General features: G+C 52.1%; 1 protein-coding gene across 1 annotated transcript in view; it reads left to right on the top strand.

Moving 5' to 3' along the window:
• slc23a3 (solute carrier family 23 member 3) overlaps positions 1-17,202 on the top strand; it is a 29,873-nt gene extending 12,671 nt beyond the window's left edge. Inside the window, 2 exon segments of the mRNA XM_078404360.1 lie at positions 1,896-1,991; positions 16,892-17,202. Of these exon segments, the coding sequence (XP_078260486.1) occupies positions 1,896-1,991; positions 16,892-17,202 (407 nt within the window).
• The last annotated feature ends 6,608 nt before the right edge of the window (positions 17,203-23,810 follow it).

The following is a 23,810-nucleotide window of genomic DNA, read 5'->3' as shown; positions in this document are numbered from 1 at the left end:
AACAGACAATAGACAAAGGTGCAGGAGGAGGCCATTCAGCCCTTCGAGTCAGCACCGCCATTCAATGTGATCATGGCTGATCATTCTCAATCAGTACCTCCGTTCCTGCTTCTCCCCATACCCCCTGACTCCGCTATCCTTAAGAGCTCTATCCAGCTCTCTCTTGAATCCATTCAGAGAATTGGCCTCCACTGCCTTCTGAGGCAGAGAATTCCACAGATTCACAACTCTCTGACTGAAAAGGTTTTTCCTCATCTCCCTTCTAAATGGCCTTCCCCTTATTCTTAAACTGTGGCCCTGGTTCTGGACTCCCCCAACATTGGGAACATGTTTCCTGCCTCTAACGTGTCCAACCCCTTAATAATCTTATATGTTTCGATAAGATCTCCTCTCATCCTTCTAAATTCCAGTGTATACAAGCCTAGCCACTCCAGGATAGCGGAGTCAGGGGGTATGGGGAGAAGGCAGGAACGGGGTACTGATTGAGAATGATCAGCCATGATCACATTGAATGGCGGTGCTGGTTCGAAGGGCCGAATGGCCTCCTCCTGCACCTATTGTCTATTGTCTATTGTCTTTGGAGTGTGGGAGGAAACCGAAGATCTCGGAGAAAACCCACGCAGGTCACAAGGGAGAACGTACAAACTCCGTACAGACAGCGCCCGTAGTCGGGATCGAACCCGGGTCTCCGGCGTTGCATTCGCTGTAAGGCAGCAACTCTACCGCTGCGCCACCGTGACGCCCAAACATAATAACATTGAGTGCAAGATAAAGTCGATTAAAGATAGTCCGAGGGTCTCCAATGAGGTGGATGGTAGCTCAGGACCGCTCTCTGGCTGTGGTAGGGTGGTTCAGTTGCCTGATGACAGCCGGGAAGAAACTGTCCCTGAATCTGCAGGTGTGCGTTTCCACACTTCTGTAGCTCTTGCCCGATGGGAGAGGGGAGAAGAGGGAGTGGCCGGGGGTGAGACTGGCCCTTGGTTACAGAGCAAGGGTTGATGAATGGGGTGAGCATGGATGAGTAGTTGGTGGTCAGTGCGAACAAAATGAATGGGGGGGGGGGGGGGGGTTCCTGTTTCAGTGCTGAATAATTGTAGAAGTTGAATTTGTGAAATTCTCTGCCTCAGAAGAGAGTTAGATAGAGCTCTAGGGGCTAGCGGAATCAAGGGATACGGGGAGAAGGCAGGCACGGGTTACTGATTGTGGATTGTGGATGATCAGCCACGATCACAATGAATGGCGGTGCTGGCTCGAAGGGTCGAAGGACTTATTCCTGCACCTATTTTCTATCTAAGGGAATACAGAGAAGGTTCAAGAGAGAGTACAGAGAAGGTTCACCAGATTGATTCCTGGGATGGCAGGACTTTCATATGAAGAAAGACTGGATAGACTCGGCTTGTACTCGCTGGAATTTAGAAGATTGAGGGAGAAATCTTATAGAAACTTACAAAATTCTTAAGGGGTTGGACAGGCTAGATGCAGGAAGATTGTTCCCGATGTTGGGGAAGTCCAGAACAAGGGGTCACAGTTTAAGGATAAGGGGGAAGTCTTTTAGGACCGAGATGAGAACATTTTTTTTCACACAGAGAGTGGTGAGTCTGTGGAATTCTCTGCCACAGAAGGTAGTTGAGGCCAGTTCATTGGCTGCATTTAAGAGGGAGTTAGATGTGGCCCTTGTGGCTAAAGGGATCAGGGGGTATGGAGAGAAGGCAGGTACGGGATACTGAGTTGGATGATCAGCCATGATCATATTGAATGGCGGTGCAGGCTCGAAGAGCGAATGGCCTATTCCTGCACCTATTTTCTATGTTTCTATGTTTCTAAGTTCGATATTTCTGTGTCTCAGTGAAAAGTCGGTGACTTGACTTCTATTCCTCTCTCTGTCCTGTGTGCAGGCATAACGAGCCTGGATCTCTTCCTCTTGGCTCTGTTGAACACTCCGGTGATTGAAGGAGGAATCATGGCCTTTCTCTTGGATAACACGGTCTCAGGTAGGGTTACCGACTGTCCCGTATTAGCCCGGACATCCCGTATTTTGGGCTAAATTGTTTTGTCCCGTACAGGACCGCTCTTGTCCCGTATTAGGCCTAGGGGGGAGGGGGCGCTGTAGGCCCGGACGCTGTAGGCCCCGACACTGTAGGCCCCGACACTGTAGGCCCCGAAACTGTAGGCCCCGACACTGTATGCCTGGACACTGTATGCCTGGACACTGTCGGCCCGGATGTTGTAGGCCCCGACACTGTAGGCCCGGGCACTGTAGGCCCCGACAATGTAGGCCCCGACAATGTAGGCCTCGACTCTGTAGGCTCGGACGCTGTAGGCCACGACAATGTAGGCCCCGACACTGTAGGCCCCGACACTGTAGGCCCGGACACTGTAGGCCCCGACAATGTAGGCCCAGACACTGTAGGCCCGGATGCTGAAGGCCCCGACATTTTAGGTCCCGAAACTCTAGGTTTCTGACGTTTTAGCTCCGGGCAGTCTAGGCCCGGAGGCCCGGGCGCCGCCGAAAGGAGGTTGCATAGCAACGTGCCTCTGTGGCCCGGGCGGCCGCCATTGGTGGAGCAGGAGTATATGGCCGCTGGCTGGGTGAGGTCACGTGGGGCGCGGGGCGGTGATGTCACCTTTTGTCCCTTATTTGGGAGTGAGGAAGTTGGCAACCCTGGTCTCAGGTGAATTCACGAAGTCTTGTCCATGGCAGGTTTTGCTCCGTTATGTTGTGTGTGAGTGAGGAGAAAAGCTTTTCACTGTACCTCAGTACACGTGACAGGAAACCAAACTGAACTGAGAAACAGGTTCAGAGACAAGAATAGTGTGTGGTCAGAACTGTACGTGGTACTTGGTACAATGTGGCCTTGCCTGAATGTGTTTCTATTTCCACGCATATCCCATGCATGGTGGTACAGCATTAGAAACACAGCAACATAGAAAATAGGTGCAGGAGTAGGACAGGGAGACAGGGAGTCACAGAGAGAGGGAGAGGGAGAGGGAGAGAGAGAGAGAGAGAGAGAGAGAGAGAGAGAGAGAGAGAGAGAGAGAGAACAGGGACAGAGAGAAAGAGAAAAGGAGATAGAGAGAAAAGGAGATAGAGAGAAAGAGAGAAAGAGAAAAAGAGAGAAAGAGAAAAAGAGAAAATGAGAAAACGAGAAAAAGAGAAAAAGAGAAAAAGAGAAAAAGAGAGAAAGAGAAAAAGAGAGAAAGGGAGATAAAGATAAAGAGAAAGAGAGAGAGAGAGAGAGAGAGAGAAAAAAAGAGGGAGAGAAGGAGGGAGAGAGGGAGAGAGAGGGAGAGGAGAGGGAGAGAGAGGGGGGAGAGGGAGAGAGGGAGAGAGGGGGGGAGAGAGAGGGAGAGAGAGGGAGAGAGGGAGAGAGAGGGAGAGAGAGGGAGAGAGGGAGAGAGAGGGAGAGAGGGAGAGAGGGGGGGGAGAGAGAGGGAGAGAGAGGGAGAGAGAGGGAGAGAGAGGGAGAGAGAGGGAGAGAGAGGGAGAGAGAGGGAAAGAGAGGGAGAGAGAGGGAGAGAGAGGGAGAGAGAGGGAGAGAGAGGGAGAGAGAGGGAGAGAGAGGGAGAGAGAGGGAGAGAGAGGGAGAGAGAAAAACACTGGTTCCCTCCATGCAGGGCCGTTTGCAATAAAACTCAGCACCTGTGAACTAGAATAATCTTTTTACGATTGCTAACAACCTTGTGTTTGGACAAGGCAATAAAAATTAACGTCCCTAATTGCATGTGTAGGATACCTGGGCTGCTGATAGATGACTGAGCAAAGTCAGCTCGACTGACCAAGGTCTGGGGAGTGTTGTGTGTGGGGAGGGTGGGAGGATGAGGAGAGGGGGGGTTAGTTTAGTTTAGTTTAGTTTAGTTTAGTTTAGTTTAGTTTATTGTCTCGTGTACCGAGCGAGGTTCAGTGAAAAGCATTTTGCCTCGCGCCAACCAGTCGGCGGAAAGACCGAAACACGATTACAATCGAAGACAGCCACCAAATGCTGGAGTAACTCATCGGGGCAAGGCGGAGACTCTGGAGAGAAGGGATGAGGAAGGGTCTCGAACCCGAAACGTCACCCATTCCTTCTCTCCAGAGACAACGCCAGACCCGCTGGGTTACTCCGGCCTTTTTAGTGTCTCTCTCTGGACAGGAGGAATGAGCAGCATTTTGGGTCGGAGCCCTTCCTCAAACCAGTTCCGCAAACCAGTTCCTTCCAACACATGATCACAATCGAGCCGTTTACAGTGCAGAGAGATACATGATAAGGGAATAACGTTTAGCGCAAGGCAGAGCCAGCAAAGTCCGATCAAAGATAGTCCGAGTAGGAAAATAACTGCCAATGCTGGTACAGATCGAAGGTTTCACATAAATGCTGGAGTAACTCAGCGGGTCGGGCAGCATTTATTTCATTTTTTTCACTCAGAGATACAGCGCGGTAACAGGCCCTTCGGCCCACCGAGTCCGCGCCGCCCAGCGATCCCCGCACACTAACACTATCCTACACACGCTAGGGACAATTTTTACATTTAGCCAGTCAATTAACCTACATACCTGTACGTCTTTGGAGTGTGAGAGGAAACCGAAGATCTCGGAGAAAACCCACGCAGGTCACGGGGAGAACGTACAAACTCCGTACAGACGGCGCCCGTATTCGGGATCGAACCTGAGTCTCCGGCGCTGCATTCGCTGTAAGGCGGCAACTCTACCGCTGCGCCACCCCTCAGGAGGAGAAGGAATGGGCGACGTTTCGGGTCGAGACCCTTCTTCAGATAGTCCGAGCGTCACCAACGAGGTAGATAGTAGTTCAGCACTGCTCTCTGGTTGTGGTAGGATGGTTCAGTTGCCTGATAACATCCAGGAAGAAACTGTCCCTGCATCTGGAGGTGTGCGTTTTCACACTTCTGTACCTTATTGGATAACATGTGAGGTAGTAGGCAATAGACAATAGACAATAGACAATAGGTGCAGGAGTAGGCCATTTGGCCCTTCGAGCCGGTACTGCCATTCAATGTGATCATGGCTGATCATCCATACACAGGTGCATGGATAGGTACATGACTCTAGCTTGCACTAAACATTATTCCCCTTTATCACGTATCTGCACACTGCGGACGGCTTGAATGTCATCTTCGATAGGCTTGCCGCTGTGTGGGAATGAACTGTAGATGCTGGTTTTCACCGAAGGTAGACACAAAATGCTGGAGTATCTCAGAGGGGTCAGGCAGCATCTCTGGAGAGAAGGATTGGGTGACGTTACGGGTCGAGACCCTTCCTCAGACTGAGAGTCTGAGGGGAGAGATGGGCGAGTCCAGAACCAGGGGCCACACAGTCTTAGAATAAAGGGGAGGCCATTTAAAACTGAGGTGAGAAGGAACGTTCTCACCCAGAGAGTTGTGAATTTGTGGAATTCTCTGCCACAGAGGGCAGTGGAAGCCAAATCATTGGATGAATTTAAGAGAGAGTTAGATAGAGCTCTGGGGGGCTAGTGGAATCAAGGGATATGGGGAGAAGGCAGGCACGGGTTACTGATTGTGGATGATCAGCCGTGAACACAATGAATGGCGGTGCTGGCTCAAAGGGCCGAATGGACTCCTCCTGCACCTATTGTCTATGTTTCTATGTTTCAGAGAGGGATAACGAGAGATATGGAAGGGTAAGGTTTTAAAAGGACAGGTTTAGAGGGATGTGGGCCAAACGCAGGCAGGTGGGACTAGTGTAGATGGGACATGTTGGTCAGTGTGGGCAAGTTGGGCCACAAAAGGGCTGTTTCCACGCCGTGTGACTCTGTGACTCTAAATACCGACACCAAATGTAGTTCAGGTCACCTGCCATTACTGGAACGATGTGGAGGCTTTGGAGAGGTGCAGACGAGGGGCAGCACGAGGGCGCAGTGGTAGAGTCAGAGGCCCGGGTTCGATCCTAACCACGGGTACTTGTCTGTAGGGAGTTTGTACGTTCTCTCCGTGACCTGCGTGGGTTTTCTCCTGGCGCTCGGGCTTCCCAGATTCCGTAGACGTACAGCTTTGTAGGTGAATTGGCTTCGGTAAAATAAATTGTAGGAAATTGCCCCTCGTGTGAATTGCCCTTAGTGTGCGGGGATCGCTGGTCGGCGCGGAACGAAGGGCCTGTTTCTGTGCTGTGTCTCAAAAGTCAAAACTAGATGGAAAATTAAAAATCCTGTCCTGGGCCTCCTCCATGGCCACAGTGAGGCCACACTAGGGTTGCCAACTGTCCCGTATTAGACGGGACATCCCGTATTTTGGGCTAAATTGGTTTGTCCCGTACGGGGCCGCCATTGTCCCGTATTAGGCCCGGGGGACGCTGTAGGCCCGGACAGAGTAGGCCCGGACAGTGTAGGCCCGGACAGTGTAGGCCCGGACAGTGTAGGTCCAGATACTGTAGGCCCGGACAGTGTAGGCCCTGACAGTGTAGGCCCGGACAGTGTAGGCCCGGACAGTGTAGGCCCGGACAGTGTAGGTCCGGACAGTGTATGCCCAGACACTGTAGGCCCGGACAGTGTAGGCCTGGACACTGTAGGCCCGGACACTGTAGGCCCGGACACTGTAGGCCCGGACACTGTAGGCCCGGACACTGTAGGCCCGGACACTGTAGGCCCAGAGGCCCGGGTGCCGCCTAACGGAGGTTGCGTAGCAACCCGCCTCCCCAGCCTTTTGTGTCTATCTTCCTATCAGGTTCAATAAGGTCCCCCCCCCTCCAACCCCCCTCATCCTTCTAAGCTCCAGCGAGTGCAGGCCCAGTGCCGTGAAACGCTGATCATACTGTACGTTAACACAATCATCCCAGGGATGATTCTCGTAAAACCTCCTCTGGACCCTCTCCAGTGCCAGCACATCCTTCCTCAGATATGGGACCCAAAGTCATGTCTGCTATTGAAGGAAAGATGCCGCCCATACTTTGTCTGTCCTGTAGGTGACTCAGAGAAACATAGAAACATAGAAACATAGAAAATAGGTGCAGGAGGAGGCCATTTGGCCCTTCGAGCCAGCACCGCCATTCGTTGTGATCGTGGCTGATCATTCACAATCAGTAACCCGTGCCTGCCTCCTCCCCATACCCCTTGATTCCGCTAGCCCCTAGAGCTCTATCTAACTCTCTCTTAAATTCATCCAGTGAATTGGCCTCCACTGCCCTCTGTGGCAGAGAATTCCACAAATTCACAACTCTCTGGGTGAAAATGTTTCTTCTCACCTCAATTTTAAATGGCCTCCCCTTTATTCTTAGACTGTGTGGCCCCTGGTTCTGGACTCGCCCAACATTGGGAACATTTTTCCTTTTACTGCTATCCAAATGCGACGTAATTACCTCTTTAATAATTGACTCCAGCACCTTCCCCACCACCGATGTCAGGCCAACTGGTCTATAATTCCCCGTTTTCTCTCTCCCTCCTTTCTTGAAAAGTGGGATAACATTAGCTACCCTCCAATCCACAAGGAACTGATCCTGAATCTATAGAACATTGAAAAATGATCACCAATGCGTCCACGATTTCTAGAGCCACCTCCTTGAGTACCCTGGGATGCAGACCATCAGGCCCTGGGGATTTATCAACCTTCAGTCCCATCAGTCCACCCAATACCATTTCTCGCCTAATGCAATTTTTTTTTCATTTCCTCTATCCGTCTAGATCCTCTGTCCTCTAGTACATCTGGGAGATTGTTTGTGTCTTCCTTAGTGAAGACAGATCCTGTTCAACTCTTCTGCCATTTCCATGTTCCCCATAATAATTTCACTCGTTTCTGCCTTCAAGGGACCCACATTTGTCTTTACTAATCTTTTTCTCTTAACATACCTAAAGAAGCTTTCACTGTCCTTCTTTATATTCTTGGCCAACTTACCCTCGTACTTCATCTTTTCAGCCCGTGTTGCCCGTTTTGTTACCTTCTGCCGCCCTATGAAGGATGAGAGGAGATCTTATCGAAACGTATAAGACTATTAAAGGGTTGGACACGTTAGAGGCAGGAAACATGTTCCCAAAGTTGGGGGGAGTCCAGAACAAGGGGCCACAGTTTAAGAATAAGGGGTAGGCCATTTAGAACTGAGATGAGGAAAAACTTTTTCAGTCAGAGAGTTGTGAATCTGTGGAATTCTCTGCCTCAGAAGGCAGTGGAGGCCAATTCTCTGAATGCATTCAAGAGAGAGCTAGATAGAGCTCTTAAGGATAGCGGAGTCAGGGGGTATGGGGAGAAGGCAGGAACGGGGTACTGATTGGGAATGATCTGCCATGATCACATTGAATGGCGGTGCTGGCTCGAAGGGCCGAATGGCCTCCTCCTGCACATATTGTCTATTGTCTATTGTCTATTGTCTATGAAGGTTTCCCAATCCTCTGGCTTCCCGCTACTCTTTGCTGTGTTATACGTCTTTTCTTTTAGTTTTATTCCATCCCTAACTTCCCTTGTCAGCCACGGTTGCCTCCTACTCCCCTTAGAATCTCTCATCCTCGTACATTCTCACAGCACAGCAGTTGACTTGTAAATGCCCTCTGATTAAATCTCGCAGGTAATCAAGTGTATCAGGGATGGGCTCTCAATGCCAGTGGCAATTGCAGCCCAGGACTAAACTATCCCGAAAATATTCATAACATTCGCAAATAATGTTTAGTTTATGATTCGTTTAGTTTGGAGACTCAGCGCAGAAACAGGCCCTTCGGCCCACCGGGTCCGCACCGACCAGCGATCCCCGCACACTAACACTATCCTACACACACTAGGGACAATTTACACACACACAACAAGCCAATTAACCGACAAACCTGCACGTCTTTGGAGTGTGGGAGGAAACCGAAGGTCCCCTAAGTTTTGGTCTCCTAATCTGAGAAAAGACATGCTTGCCATAGAGGGAGTACAGAGAAGGTTCACCAGATTGATTCCTGGGATGGCAGCACTTTCATATGAAGAAAGACTGGATAGACTCGGCTTGTACTCACTGGAATTTAGAAGATTGAGGGGGGATCTTATAGAAACTTACAAAATTGTTAAGGGGTTGGACAGGCTAGATGCAGGAAGATTGTTCCCGATGTTGGGGAAGTCCAGAACAAGGGGTCACAGTTTAAGGATAAGGGGGAAGTCTTTTAGGACCGAGATGAGAATGTTTTTTTCACACAGAGAGTGGTGAATCTGTGGAATTCTCTGCCACAGAAGGTAGTTGAGGCCAGTTCATTGGCTATATTTAAGAGGGAGTTAGACGTGGCCCTTGTGGCTAAAGGGATCAGGGGGTATGGGAGAGAAGGCAGGTACGGGATACTGAGTTGGATGATCAGCCATGATCATATTGAATGGCGGTGCAGGCTCGAAGGGCCGAATGGCCTACTCCTGCACCTATTTTCTATGTTTCTATGTTTCTATGTCTCGGAGAAAACCCACGCAGGTCACGGGGAGAACGTACAAACTCCGTACAGACAGCGCCCATAGTCGGGATCGAACCCGGGTCTCCGGCGCTGCATTTGCTGTAAGGCAGCAACTCTACCGCTGCGCCACCGTGCCCAGTGGCACTATGTTGTTCATTAGGACCTCACCCACCTTTACACCTACCTGTTCCTTGTCCAAGAAAGGTCACAGAGTAAAGAGGAAGACTCACGACCTAAAACATCGACAGTCTCTTTATTAGTTTGGTTTAGTTTGTTGTGGCGTCTACCGAGCGAGGTACAGTGAAAAGTTTTTTGTTGCTTGCTATCCAGCCAGCGGAAAGTCGAGATGGACACACAAAATATTTGGAGTAGCTCAGCGGGTCAGGCAGCACCTCTGGAGAAAAGGAATGGGTGACGTTTCGGGGTCGAGACCCTCCTTCAGACTGAAGACTCGAATCGTCACCTCTTCTTTTTCTACAGAGGTTCTGCCTGCCCCGCTGAGTCAGTCTAGCATTTTGCGTCTGTCTTCGGTGTAAACCATAATCTGCAGTTCCTTCCTACACAGTAGAGGGACCATACTTGATTACAATCGAACCGTCCGCAGTGTACAGACGCAGGATAAAAGGAACAACGTTTAGTGCAAGGTAAAGTCCGATTAAAGATCATCCAAGGGTCTCCAATGAGGTAGATGGGAGGTCAGGACCGCTCTCTAGTTGGTGAGAGGGACGGTTCAGTTGCCTGATAACAGACGGGAAGAAACAGTCCCTGAATCTGGAGGTGTGCGTTTTCCTACTTCTGTACCTCTTGCCCGATGGGAGAGGGGAGAAGAGGGAGTGGCCGGGGTGAGACTGGTCAATAGACAATAAACAATAGACAATAGGTGCAGGAGTAGGCCATTCAGCCCTTCGAGCCAGCACCGCCATTCAATGCGATCATGGCTGATCACTCTCAATCAGTACCCCGTTCCTGCCTTCTCCCCATACCCCCTCACTCCGCTATCCTTAAGAGCTCTATCCAGCTCTCTCTTGAAAGCATCCAACGAACTGGCCTCCACTGCCTTCTGAGGCAGAGAATTCCACACCTTCACCACTCTCTGACTGAAAAAGTTCTTCCTCATCTCCGTTCTAAATGGCCTACCCCTTATTCTTAAACTGTGGCCCCTTGTTCTGGACTCCCCCAACATTGGGAACATGTTTCCTGCCTCTAATGTGTCCAATCCCCTAATTATCTTATATGTTTCAATAAGATCCCCCCCTCATCCTTCTAAATTCCAGTGTATACAAGCCCAATCGCTCCAGCCTTTCAACATACGACAGTCCCGCCATTCCGGGAATTAACCTAGTGAACCTACGCTGCACGCCCTCCTTAATTATGCTGCTGGCCTTGCCGAGCAGAATGGCCTTGTCTAGCAAAATGCTAGACTAACTCAGCGCGGCAGGCAGAACCTCTCCTGCAGCTCCGCTCTTGCTCCCCCTCCCCCCACTCGCAACAAGGACAGAATCCCCCTCGTTCTCACCTTCCACCCCACCAGCCAGCGGATCCAACAAATCATCCGCCAACATTTCCGTCACCTACAACGGGACCCCACCACTGGCCATATCTTCCCATCCCCTCCCTCTCTGCGTTCCGCAGAGACCGTTCCCTCCGTAACTCCCTGGTCCACTCGTACCTTCCCACCCAAACCACCCCATCCTCGGGCACTTTCCCCTGCAACCGCACGAGATGCAACACCTGTCCCTTTACCCTCCCCCCTCAACTCCATCCAAGGACCCAAACAGTCTTTCCAGGTGAGATAGAGGTTCACCTGCACCTCCTCCAACCTCATCTATTGTATCTGCTGCTCCAGATGTCAACTCATTTACATCGGCGAAACCAAACGCAGGCTCGGCGATCGCTTCGCTCAACACCTGCGCTCGGTCCGCGTTAACCAACCTGATCTCCCGGTGGCCGAGCACTTCAACTCCCCCTCCCACTCCCAGTCTGACCTTTCTGTCATGGGCCTCCTCCAGTGCCATAGTGAGGCCCACCGGAAATTGGAGGAACAGCACCTCATATTTCGCCTGGGCAGCTTGCAGCCCCGGCAGTATGAACATCGACTTCTCCAACTTTAGATAGTTCCTCTGTCCCTCTCTTCCCCTTCCCCTTCCCAGATCTCCCTCTATCTTCCTGTCTCCACCTATATCCTTCCTTTGTCCCGACCCCCTGACATCAGTCTGAAGAAGGGTCTTGACCCGAAACGTCACCCATTCCTTCTCTCTTGAGATGCTGCCTGACCTGCTGAGTTACTCCAGCATTTTGTGAATAAATGCCTTTGAGGTGTAGATGGAGTCAGTGGAAGCGAGGTTGGTTTGTGCGATCCTTACCACTCCATTCCCTGCATATCCATGTGCCGATCTAAAAGCTTCTGAAACGCCACTGTTATAGCTCTACCTCCTCCTCTGGCAGTGTGTTGTAAGCACTCATCCCTCTCTAAGTGAAAACAATTGCCCTTCTTAGTTCTTAGTTCTTAGTTCACTCCAGTCGTTGGTAGTATAAGTATTCACAAAATGCTGGAGTAACTCAGCAGGTCAGGCAGCATCTCAGGAGAGAAGGAATGAATTCACAAAATGCTGGAGTAATTTGACCTGCTGAGTTATTCCAGCATTTTGTGAATAAATCCAGTGGTTGGTAGGATGAGCAGGCAGGCGATCAATGGCTGGTGGTTCAACCTCCATCTCCTTCATTACCACAGTAACCCTAGTTTAAAAAGCCAGAACAAGGGGTCACAGTTTAAGGATAAGGGGGAAGTCTTTTAGGACTGAGATGAGAACGTTTTTTTCCACACAGAGTGGTGAATCTGTGGAATTCTCTGCCACAGAAGGTAGTTGAGGCCAGTTCATTGGCTATATTTAAGAGGGAGTTAGATGTGGCCCTTGTGGCTAAAGAGATCAGGGGGTATGGAGAGAAGGCAGGTACGGGATACTGAGTTGGATGATCAGCCATGATCATATTGAATGGCGGTGCAGGCTCGAAGGGCCGAATGGCCTACTCCTGGCCTTTCTATGGTTCTAAGCCCTTCACGGGTTGCAAAGTGTTTTTGAGTCGAACTGAGATTCTGCAAGAGAGAGAAAAAGAATATTTAGAGTCATAGAGTCATAGGAGTGATATGGCATGGAAACAGACCCAACTTACACACGCCGGCCAACAATGTCCCAGCTACACTAGTCCCATCTGCCCGCGTTCGGCCCATATCCCTCCAAACCTGTCCTATCCATGTCCCTGTCTAACTGCTTCTTAAACGTTGGGATAGTCTCAGCCTCAACTACCTCCTCTGGCAGCCTGTTCCATACACCCACCACCCTCTGTGTGAAAACGTTACCCCTCAGATTCCTATTCATTCTCCTGCGCTCTAAGGAATAGAGACCCAGCCTGCTCAACCTTCCTTTCTAGTGTGCTTGCTTTATTGATTTTGGTTTAATTTCCCTCCCATCTCCAACTTTCTCTTTGTTCTTTTGTGTTTTCCGAACATTTTAGATCACGAGTTTCCTGTTTCTCCAATCACCTGTTACCACTGACTCCATCAATCTCATCACCTTCCCCTCTCCTCTCCTCTCCTCTCCTCCCCTCTCCTCCCCTCCCCTCCCCTCTCCTCCCCTCCCCTCTCCTCCCCTCCCCTCTCCTCCCCTCCCCTCTCCTCCCCTCCCCTCTCCTCTCCTCTCCTCTCCTCTCCTCTCCTCTCCTCTCCTCTCCTCTCCTCTCCTCTCCTCTCCTCTCCTCTCCTCTCCTCTCCTCTCCTCTCCTCTCCTCTCCTCTCCTCTCCTCTCCTCTCCTCTCCTCTCCTCTCCTCCCCTCCCCTCCCCTCTCCTCCCCTCCCCTCTCCTCCCCTCCCCTCTCCTCCCCTCCCCTCCCCTCTCCTCCCCTCCTCTCCTCTCCCCCCATCTCCCTCCAATTCTCCCCCCTCACCTCCCCTCCTCTCTCCTCCCCCTCCCCTCTCCTCCCTCCAATTCCCCTCCCCTCATCTCCCACTCACCTCCCCTCTCCCCTTCCCCCTCCTCTCTCCTCCCTCCCCTCCCCTCATCTCCCCCTCCCGCCCTTCCCTTCACCTCCCCCTCACCTCCCCTTCTCCCCCTCCCCCTCTCCCTCCGATTCTCCCGTCATCTACCCCTCACCTCCCTTCCTCTCCCCTCCCCCTCTCCTCCCCTTCCTCCCCTCCCCTCATCCCCTCCTCCCTCCAATTCCCCTCCCCTCCCTCCAATTCCCCTCCCCTCATCTCCCCTCACATCCCCTCCCCTCCTCTCCCCTCCCCCGCCCCTCTCCTCCCTCCAATTCCCCTCCCCTCATCTCCCCCTCACCTCCCCTCCTCTCCCCTCCCCCTCTTCTCCCTCCAATTCCCCTCCCCTCCCCTCCCCCTCTCCTCCCTCCAATTCCCCTCCCCTCCCTCCAATTCCCCTCCCCTCCCCTCCCCCTCCCCTCCCTCCAATTCCTCTCCCCTCCCTCCAATTCCCCTCCCCTCCCTCCAATTCCCCTCCCCTCCTTCCAATTCCCCTCCTCTCCCCTCCCCCTCTCCTCCCTCCAATTCCCCTCCTCTCCCCTCACATCCCCTCCTCTCCCCTCCCCTCCTCTCCCCTCCCCCGCCCCTCTCCTCCTTCCAATTCCCCTCCCCTCATCTCCCCCTCACCTCCCCTCCTCTCCCCTCCTCCCTTCTCCCCCCCCTCCTCCCTTCTCCCCCCCCTCCTCACTGCTCCCCCCAATTCCCCTCCCCTCTCCTCCATTAAATTCCCTTCCCCTCACCTCATCTCCCCTCACCTTCCCCTTCCTCCCCTCATCACCCCTCCACCCCTTCTCCCCTCCACCCTCTCCTCCCTACTCCTACCCCTGCCATCCCCTTCCTCCCCCTCACCTCCCCCTTCCCCCCTTCCCTCTACTCCCTCCAATTCCCCTCCCCACACCTCACCTCACCTCCCCCCATCTCACCATTCACCTCCCCCTCACCTCCCCCCTGCCCCTCCCCTCAGCTCCCGTCACCTCTCCCAACCCATGTTGAATACCAAGCTCGTCGTAAAGCAAAGCCCACGATTAGCTTTTAACTCCCAACCTTCCCCACTGCAGCTCCCGTGCAGGTGGGAGGCTGATAAAGATCGGGGCTGCCTCTGTTGACTGTGGACCCGTTCCAGTCACAGATTAGAGGCGTGTTGAGCAGGCAAAGCTTTGAACCCTGCTGGGTAGGTCGTGGCAAGGAAACTTTGGCCCAAGCCTCCCAGCTATTCGTGACTTCACATGTTCCAGGAGCAGATTTGGAACGAGCTGCTGGAGGAGCTGGTTGTGGCAGGGACTGTCACAACGTTCATGAAACACTTGGGCGGGTACATGGATAGGACAGGTTTGGAGGGATGTGGGCCAAATGCAGGCAGGTGGGACTAGTGTAGATGGGACATGACGGTCGGTGTGGGCAAGTTGGGCCGAAGGGCTTGTTTCCACGCTGTAAGTAGGGTTGCCAACTGTCCCGTATTAGACAGGATATCCAGTATTTTGGGCTAAATTGTTTTATCCTGTACGGGACCACCCTTGTCCTGTATCAGGTCTGGGGGGCGCTGTAGGCCTGGACACTGTAGGTTTGGACACTGTAGGCCCGGACACTGTAGGCCCGGACACTGTAGGCCCGGACACTGTAGTTCCGGACAGTGTAGGCCCGGGCACTGTTGGCCCGGACACTGTTGGCCCGGACACTGTAGGCCCGGACACTGTAGGCCCGGACACTGTAGGCCCGGACACTGTAGGCCCGGACACTGTAGGTCTGGACACTGTAGGTCTGGACACTGTAGGCCCGGACACTGTAGGTCTGGACACTGTAGGCCCGGACACTGTAGGCCCGGACACTGTAGGTCTGGACACTGTAGGTCTGGACACTGTAGGCCCGGACACTGTAGGTCTGGACACTGTAGGTCCGGACACTGTAGGTCCGGACACTGTAGGCCCGGACACTGTAGGCCCGGACAGTGTAGGCCCGGAGGCCCGGGCGCCGCCTAACGGAGGTTGCTTAGCAACCCGCCTCCTGGCCCTGGTGGAGCGGGAGCACGTGGCCGCTGGCTGGGTGAGATCACGTGGGGCGCGGGGCAGTGACGTCACCTTGTCCCTTATTTGGGAGTGAGGAAGTTGGCAACCCCTAGCTGTAAGACTGTATAAGTTCGTAAGGGCGTTTCTGACTCAGGTGCTGCTTGCTTTCATTGGAACGGGGGGGCTGAAGGGAGAGAAGCACAAATGTCGGAAATCACTCACGCTCATAAGTTCTAGGAGCATAATTAGGCCATTCGGCCCATCCAGTCAACTCCGCCATTCAATCACGGCTGACCAATCTTTTCCTCCCAACCCCATTCTCCTGCCTTCTCCCCATAACCCCTGACACCCGCGCTAATCAAGAACCTGTCTATCTCTGCCTTTAAAAATATCCAATGATTGGGCCTCCACAGCCGTCTGTGGCAAAGAATCCCATTCAGGTAACTTACAGTCGGTTCACAGACAGACCTCACTCTGATGGAAGACTGGGGTTCGATCCTGACCATGGGTGCTGTCTGTGCGGAGTTTGCACGTTCTCTCCGTGCGGGCTCGGGTTTTCTCCGGGTGCTCCGGTTTCCTCCCACATCCCAAAGACGTGCAGGTTTGTAGGTTAATTAGCTTCTCTGGCCCTGTCTACCTCTTTGGTGACCCTCGGACTATCCTTGATCGGACTTTGCTGGCTTTACCTTGCACTGAACGTTATTCCCTTCTCAGTACACTCCCTATCTGTACACTGCAAATGGCACTGAAAGTAATCATAGACAATAGACAATAGACAATAGGTGCAGGAGGAGGCCATTTGGCCCTTCGAGCCAGCACCACCATTCAATGTGATCATGGCTGATCATTCTCAATCAGTACCCCGTTCCTGCCTTCTCCCCATACCCCCTGACTCCGCTATCCTTAAGAGCTCTATCTAGCTCTCACTTGACTGCATTCAGAGAATTGGCCTCCACTGCCTTCTGAGGCAGAGAATTCCACAGATTTACAACTCTCTGACTGAAAAAGTTTTTCCTCATCTCCGTTCTAAATGGCCTACCCCTTATTCTTAAACTGTGGACCCTGGTTCTGGACTCCCCCAACATTGGGATCATGTTTCCTGCCTCTAACGTGTCCAACCCCTTTAATAATCTTATATGTTTCGATAAGACCCCCTCTCATCCTTCTAAACTCCAGTGAATACAAGCCCAGTCTTTCCAATCCTTCCTCGTGTGACAGTCCCGCCATCCCGGGGATTATCCTCGTGAGCCTACGCTGCACTGCCTCAATAGCAAGGACGTCCTTCCTCAAATTAGGAGACCAGAACTGCACACAGTACTCCAGGTGCGGTCTGACCAGGGCCCTGTACAACTGCAGAAGGACCTCTTTGCTCCCGTACTCAGATCCTCTCGCTATGAGTTACTCCAGCATTTTGTGTCTATCTTGAACTTTGAGTCAAAGTTGTGTGTGAGCCAGCGTCCGCACTTCCTTGTTTTTCCAGTTTTCCACAATGAAACCATGTTTGATTCCAGGGACGTCCGAGGAGCGAGGGTTGGTGCCCGGTTTCCCCGGCTTCCACTTGAGGCGGGACGGTTGTCCCACGCAAGAGCTGGCCAGCATTTACCGGCTTCCCTCTGGCGTGCACCGGTCTTTGACGCGCCTGTGCCCCAGGTTCTACCCCTTCTGCGATCTCCGCCCGGCCTCAGAAACAACGCTGGAGGCTGCAGAACTGGAGGAGATCAAAGACTTGCTCCCGGCTCCCGTTGCCCAGAAAGACCCAGGAGAAGGAAGAGTTACCAGGTTCTCCAAGGACGCCCAAGATGTTCTGAGAATTCCAGTTTGACGTTCCCCACACCAAGACTCCCCACAACGAGGGGGAAAAAAAACACGTTAGTCCATTAAAAGGTTCTGCTTTCTTTTTCATCTTCTTTGCGCGTACACTTTTTAAAAAGTCTTTTAAAAAGCATCAGTCAGAGTATTGAGTATCGAAGTTGGGAGGTCACGTTGCAGTTGTGTAAAGCGTTGGTGAGGCCGCATTTGGAATATTGTGTTCAGTTCTGGGCACCGTGTTATAGGAAAGAGGTTGCCAAGCTTGAAAGGGTTTTCAAAAACGATTCACGAGGATGTTGCCAGGACTAGAGGGTGTGAGCTACAGGGAGAGGTTGAGCAGGCTGGGTCTCTATTCCATGGAGCGCAGGAGGATGAGGGGAGATCTTGTAGAAGTGTACAAAATCATGAGAGGGATACATCGGGTAGATGCACAGAGTCTCTTGACCAGAGTAGGGGAATCGAGGACCAGAGGACATAGGTTCAAGGTGAAGGGGAAAAGATTTAATAGGAATCGGAAGGGTAACTTTTTCACACAGAGGGTGGTTGGTATATGGAACAAGCTGCCAGAGGAGGTAGTTGAGGCTGGGACTACTGGGAGATGGTTCGACTGGGTGGGAAGAATCCAGTCAGGAATCCAGCGAAAGACGTACAGGTTTGTAGGTTAATTGGCTTCGGTAGATTGTGAAACTAGTTTGGTTTTATTTTATAGATACAGTGGGGAAACAGGCCCTTCGGCCCACCGGGTCCGCACCGACCAGCGATGCCCGCACACTAACACTATCTTACACACACACTAGGGGACAATTTTACATTCATACCCGGCCAATTAACCTACAAACCTGTACGTCTTTGGAGTGTGGGGGGAAACCGGAACACCCGGAGAAAACCCACGCGGGTCACGGGGAGAACGTACAAACCCCGTACAGACAACGCCCCACATTGCATCTCTATACTACAACTAAACTAAGACAGACACAAAAAGCTGGAGTAACTCAGCGGGCCAGGCAGCATCTCTGGGGAGAAGGAATGGGTGGCGTTTTGCATCCAGACCCTTCTTCCTGAACTAAACCTGAAATTGGAGAATTCAATGTTGGATTGTAAGCTAGCCAAGTGGCCTCATTCTGAGATAGTAATTAAAGAAGTTGTAGACTGCAAAAACAGGCGTATGAAATCATGAGAAGAATAGATCGGGTGGACGCACAGAGTCTCTTGGCCAGAGTGGAGGATTCGAGAACCAGAGGTCGTAGATTTATGGTGAGGTGGGAAAGATTTAATGGGAACCTAGGTTTGCCAACTGTCCCGTATTAGCCGGGACATCCCGGCATTTTGGGCTAAATTGATTTGTCCTGTACGGGACCGCCCTTGCCCCGAATTAGGCCCAGACACTGTAGGCCCTGACACTGTAGGCCCGGACACTGTAGGCCCCGACACTGTAGGCCCCGATGCTGTAGGCCCGGACACTGTAGGACCGGACACTGTAGGCCTCGACACTAGGCCCCGACACTGTAGGCCCCGACACTGTAGGCCCCGACACTGTAGACCCGGACACTGTAGGCCCCGACACTGTAGGCCCGACACTGTAGGCCCGACAATGTAGGCCCCGACACTGTAGGCCCCAACACTGTAGGCCCCGACACTGTAGGACCAGACACTGTAGGTCCGGAGGCCCGGGCGCTGCCTAATGGAGGTTGCATAACAACCCACCACCCTGCCCGGGCGGCCGCCATTGGTGGAGCAGGAGCACGTGGCCGCTGGCTGGGTGAGGTCACGTGGGGCGCGGGGCGGTGAAGTCACCTTGTCCCGTATTTGGGAGTGAGAAAGTTGGCAACCCTAGAGGAACCTGAGGGGTAACTTTTTCACATAAAGGGCGGTGGGTGCAGAGGACAAGCTGCTGGAGGAGGACATTTAAAGGGTGACGTCACCGCCCCGTGCCCCATGTGACCTCACCCAGCAAGCGGCCACATGCTCCCGCTCCACCAATGGCGGCCGCCTGGGCCGGGAGGCTGGTTGCTACCCAACCTCCGTTAGGCGGCGCCCGGGCCTCCGGCCCTACACTGTCCGAAGCTAAAATGTCGGAAACCTAGAGTGTCGTAAACCTGGAGTGTCGGGACCTAGATTGTCCGGGCCTACAGTGTCCGGGCCTACAGCGTACGGGCCTACAGCGTCCGGGCCTACAATGTCCGGGCCTACAGTGTCCGGGCCTACAGTGCCCCCCGGGCCTAATACAGGACAAGGGCGGTCCATACGGGACAAAAGAATTTAGCCCAAAATACGGGATGTCCCGGCTAATACGGGGACAGTTGGCAACCCTAGTGTGGCCTCACTGTGGATGGTTCAGTTGCCTGATAACAGCCGGGAAGAAACTGTCCCTGAATCTGGAGGTGTGCGTTTTCACACTTCTGTACAATTCTTGCCTGATGGGAGAGGGGGAGAAGAGGGAGTGGCCGGGGGTGGGACTGGTCCTTGATTATGCTGCTGGCCTTGCCGAGGCAGCGTGAGGTGTAGATGGAGTCAATGGAAGGGAGGTTGGTTTGTGTGATGGTCTGGGCTGCGTCCACAATTCGCTGCAATTTCTCGCGGTCTTGGATGGAGCTGTTCCCAAACCGAGCTGTGATTCATCCGATAAAATGGTTTCTACGGCGCATCTGTGGAAGTTGGTGAGAGTTGTTAGGGACATGCCCAACTTCCTGAGCCTTCTAAGGAAGTAGAGGCTTTGTGTGCTTTCTTGGTGTTTGCTTCAATATGATCCTGATTAGCCCCATCTCCTCTTCCAATCTCCCTCTCATCGGGTCATAGAGTGACACAGTGTAGAAACAGGCCCTTCGGCCCAACTCGCCCACACCGGCCAACAATGTCCCAGCTACACTAGTCCCACTTGCCTGCGCTTGGTCCATAACCCTCCAAACCTGTCCTATCCATGAACCTGTCCAACTTTTTTCTTAAACAATGGATAGTCCCAGCCTCAACTACCTCACCGGCAGCTCGTTCCATACACCACCACCCTCTGTGTGAAAAGGTTACCCCCTCGGATTCCTATTAAACCTTTTCCCCTTCACCTTGAACCAATGTCCTCCAGTCCTCGATTCCCCTACTCTGGGTAAAAGACTCTGTGCGTCTACCCGATCTATTCCTCTCATGATTTTGTGCACCTCTATAAGATCTCCCTCATCCTCCTGCGCTCCATGGAATAGAGACCCAGCCTGCTCAACCTCTCCCTGTAGCTCACACCCTCTAATCCTGGCAACATCCCCGTAAATCTCCCCTGAACCCTCTCTAGTCTGGACCCTCTCAAGAACTTAAAAAAGTGCAGAAGACCAGCCATTGATCAAGATATTATTTTAATTCATTAAATAGAAGAAGACGTTGCAAGAAATACATTGCAAGATTAGTCACTGGAGATTCCAGAGTAACATTGGAAGTCAAGATAAAAATATCTCTGTTCTTGAAAATCTTTTAAATTAAAACTTTACAGACTGATAGCAGTTTTATATATAATATAATAAAATTCATATTGACAGCCAACTTTTACAATTCTATATTACAATTCACAAGTATAAAAATAAATCTCATAGGTAACACAGGGTGTAAATTCACACCTTAAACTCAACCATTGTTGTCGCTAGAGATATACATATATATTCTTTCCAAAATCAAATAAAATCAAATAATCTTTTGGGAGAGTTGAGGGTTTATAACGGATTTTGCCTGTAAAATAAAGATTTGTAACCCAACCAAGTATCTGTGAGATAGCCACAAAATGCTGGAGTCACTCAGCGGGTCAGGCAGCGTCTCTGGAGAGAAGAGATAGGGAGAGGTTTCGGGTCGAGACCCTTCGTCAGACTGAGAGTCAGGGGCGAGGGGGGGAGGGTGTCCCAGTGGAGAAGATGTCTCTGCTAATTGGAGAGTCTGGGACCGGAGGGCACAGCCTCAGAGTTGAAGGACGTTCCTTCCTTTAGGAAGGAGATGAGGAGGAACTTCTTCAGTCAGAGGGTGGCGAATTTGCGGAGAAGGCAGGAGAATGGGGGTTAGGAGGGCGAGATGGATCAGCCATGATGGGATGGCGGAGTAGACTCGATGGGGCCGAATGGCCTAATTCCGCTCCTATCACTTACGAGCGTGTGGATCAGGGAACTGGAGACTTAGACGGTGATGTGAGAGAGATCTTATCGAAATGTATAAGATTATTAAGGGGTGGACACGTTAGAGGCAGGAAACATGTTCCCAATGTTGGGGGAGTCCAGAACCAGGGGGCCACACAGTTTAAGAATAAGGGGTAGGCCATTTAGAACTGAGATGAGGAAAAACTTTTTCAATCAGAGAGTTGTGAATCTGTGGAATTCTCTGCCTCAGAAGGCAGTGGAGGCCAATTCTCTGGTTGCATTCAAGAGAGAGCTGGATAGAGCTCTTAAGGATAGCGGAGTCAGGGGGTATGGGGAGAAGGCAGGAACGGGGTACTGATTGAGAATGATCAGCCATGATCACATTGAATGGCGGTGCGTACAGGCTCGAAGGGCCGAATGGCCTCCTCCTGCACCTATTGTCTATTGAGATGTAGAACAAATGAATGAAAGATAAGCAAAAAAGTAACGATGATAAAGGAATTGGGCCCTTGTTTGGCTCGAGCAAGAAGGGTCTTGACCCAAAAACGTCACCTATTCCTTTTCGCCCGTGATGCTGCCTGACCCGTTGAGTTACTCCATCATTTTGTGCCTGTCTTTGTTTAAACCAGCGTCTGCAGTTCCTTCCTACACAGGTATGTGCGGGTGTGTTTACATACATTTTTAAATGAGTTTTAAGATGTGCACATACATGTAGTGTGTTTTGTCATGCGTGGTTGGTAACACGGTCCGGTCATGGGCTCACGGACGCGCTCTGTTGCGTGTTTCATTACATGTTCATTTACATGGTCTACCGGAGGAGTTGTGTGTAAGTCCACACGCATGTCCACGTTTCATCGTGTGACCTTGTCGCGTGTTTGGCCACGCGTGTCGGCACGCGTGTTTTTCCTCACACGATCGGTCTCGTGTTCAGTTACACACGAGCCCAGAACCAGGGGTCGCACAGTGGTCGACCAGAGGTCGGCCATTTAGGACCGAGAAAATACTTTTTCACCCAGAGAGTTGTGAATCTGTGGAATTCTCTGCCTCAGAAGGCAGTGGAGGCCAATTCTCTGGATGCTTTCAAGAGAGAATTAGATTTATCTCTTAGGGCTAACGGAATCAAGGGATATGGGGGGGGGGGGGGGGGGGGGGGGGGCAAGCAGGAACGTGGGTACTGATTCTGGATGATCAGCCATGATCGTATTGAATGGCGGTGCTGGCTCGAGGGGCCAATTGGCCTGCACCTGCACCTATTTTCTATGTTTCTAACATGATCGTTTGCACTTCCAGCCCTGCCTACGGTCACAGAGTCATCGAGTGACACAGCGAGGAAGCAGGCCCTGGTTCCAAGTGTTTGATTGTTTGTGCAACTTCCCCAATTCCAGCCACTCACTATCTCAGCGTGTGTTTGCACAGTAGGTGGGGGCGTGTTGGTCGGTGCGGGCAAAGTCGGGCTTGAGGGGCCTGTTTCCACGCTGTAAAAGGACTCTATGAGTCAAGGACCCGAAAGGTCACCCATTCCTTCTCTCCGGAGATGCTGCCTGACCCGCTGAGTTACTCCAGCACTCCGTCAAACGTCACCTGTCCACGTTCCACAGAGATGCTGCCTGACCCGCTGAGTTACTCCAGCACTCTGTCAAACGTCACCTGTCCACGTTCTCCACAGAGATGCTGCCTGACCCGCTGAGTTACTCCAGCACTCTGTCAAACGTCACCTGTCCACGTTCCACAGAGATGCTGCCCGACCCGCTGAGTTACTCCAGCACTCTGTGAAACGTCACCTATCCATGTTCTCCACAGATGCTGCCCGACCCGCTGAGTTACTCCAGCACTCTGGCGTCTACCTTCCTGTCGTAGGAAGTGCCCAACATTCTGTGCCACACTGCAGACTTTAGAAATGCGGCACAGAAACAGGCCCTTCGGCCCACCGAGTCCGGGCTAGACCAGTCTTCACCCCGTACACTGGCACTATCCTCTACAATTTAGTGTGCATGGACTGATGGGACCCAGAGGTATGAATATAACTTCAATCCCCATTCTCTCCGTCCCTCCCCCTTCCTAGTTCTCCCGACCAGTCTGACTGTCCTCCTGGTTACATCTTATCTTTGTTGGCCTCGTTGTCACCTTGCCCCAGCTAACGATGCTCTATTCCACATTTCCCTAAACCCTCGTCCCCTTTCCTCACTTCTGTGTCTCCCTCTCCCCCAACTCCTTCTCTCCAGAGATGCTGCCTGCCTGTCCCCGCTGAGTTGTGTCTGGCATTGTGTGTCTACCCTAGGCCATTCCTTCTCTCCTGAGATGCTGGCCTGACCTGCTGAGTTACTCCCGAATTTTGTGAATAAATACCTTCGATTTGTACAGCATCTGCAGTTATTTTCTTATACTACTTGAATTTCCTTGAATGAGTTGCAATGAATCAGGTCCCCGGGGGATGGTGGGGGGGGGGGGGGGGGGGGGGAGTGGAGGAAACACGCTGTAAGTCTCTAAATGCACAGAGTCTTTTGCCCAGAGTTCGATGTGC

The sequence above is a fragment of the Rhinoraja longicauda genome, chromosome 8 (assembly GCF_053455715.1).
Source record: "Rhinoraja longicauda isolate Sanriku21f chromosome 8, sRhiLon1.1, whole genome shotgun sequence".
Lineage (NCBI taxonomy): Eukaryota > Metazoa > Chordata > Chondrichthyes > Rajiformes > Arhynchobatidae > Rhinoraja > Rhinoraja longicauda.
Note: the sequence above shows the minus strand (reverse complement) of the source record. Positions and strands in the feature narration are given on the sequence as shown.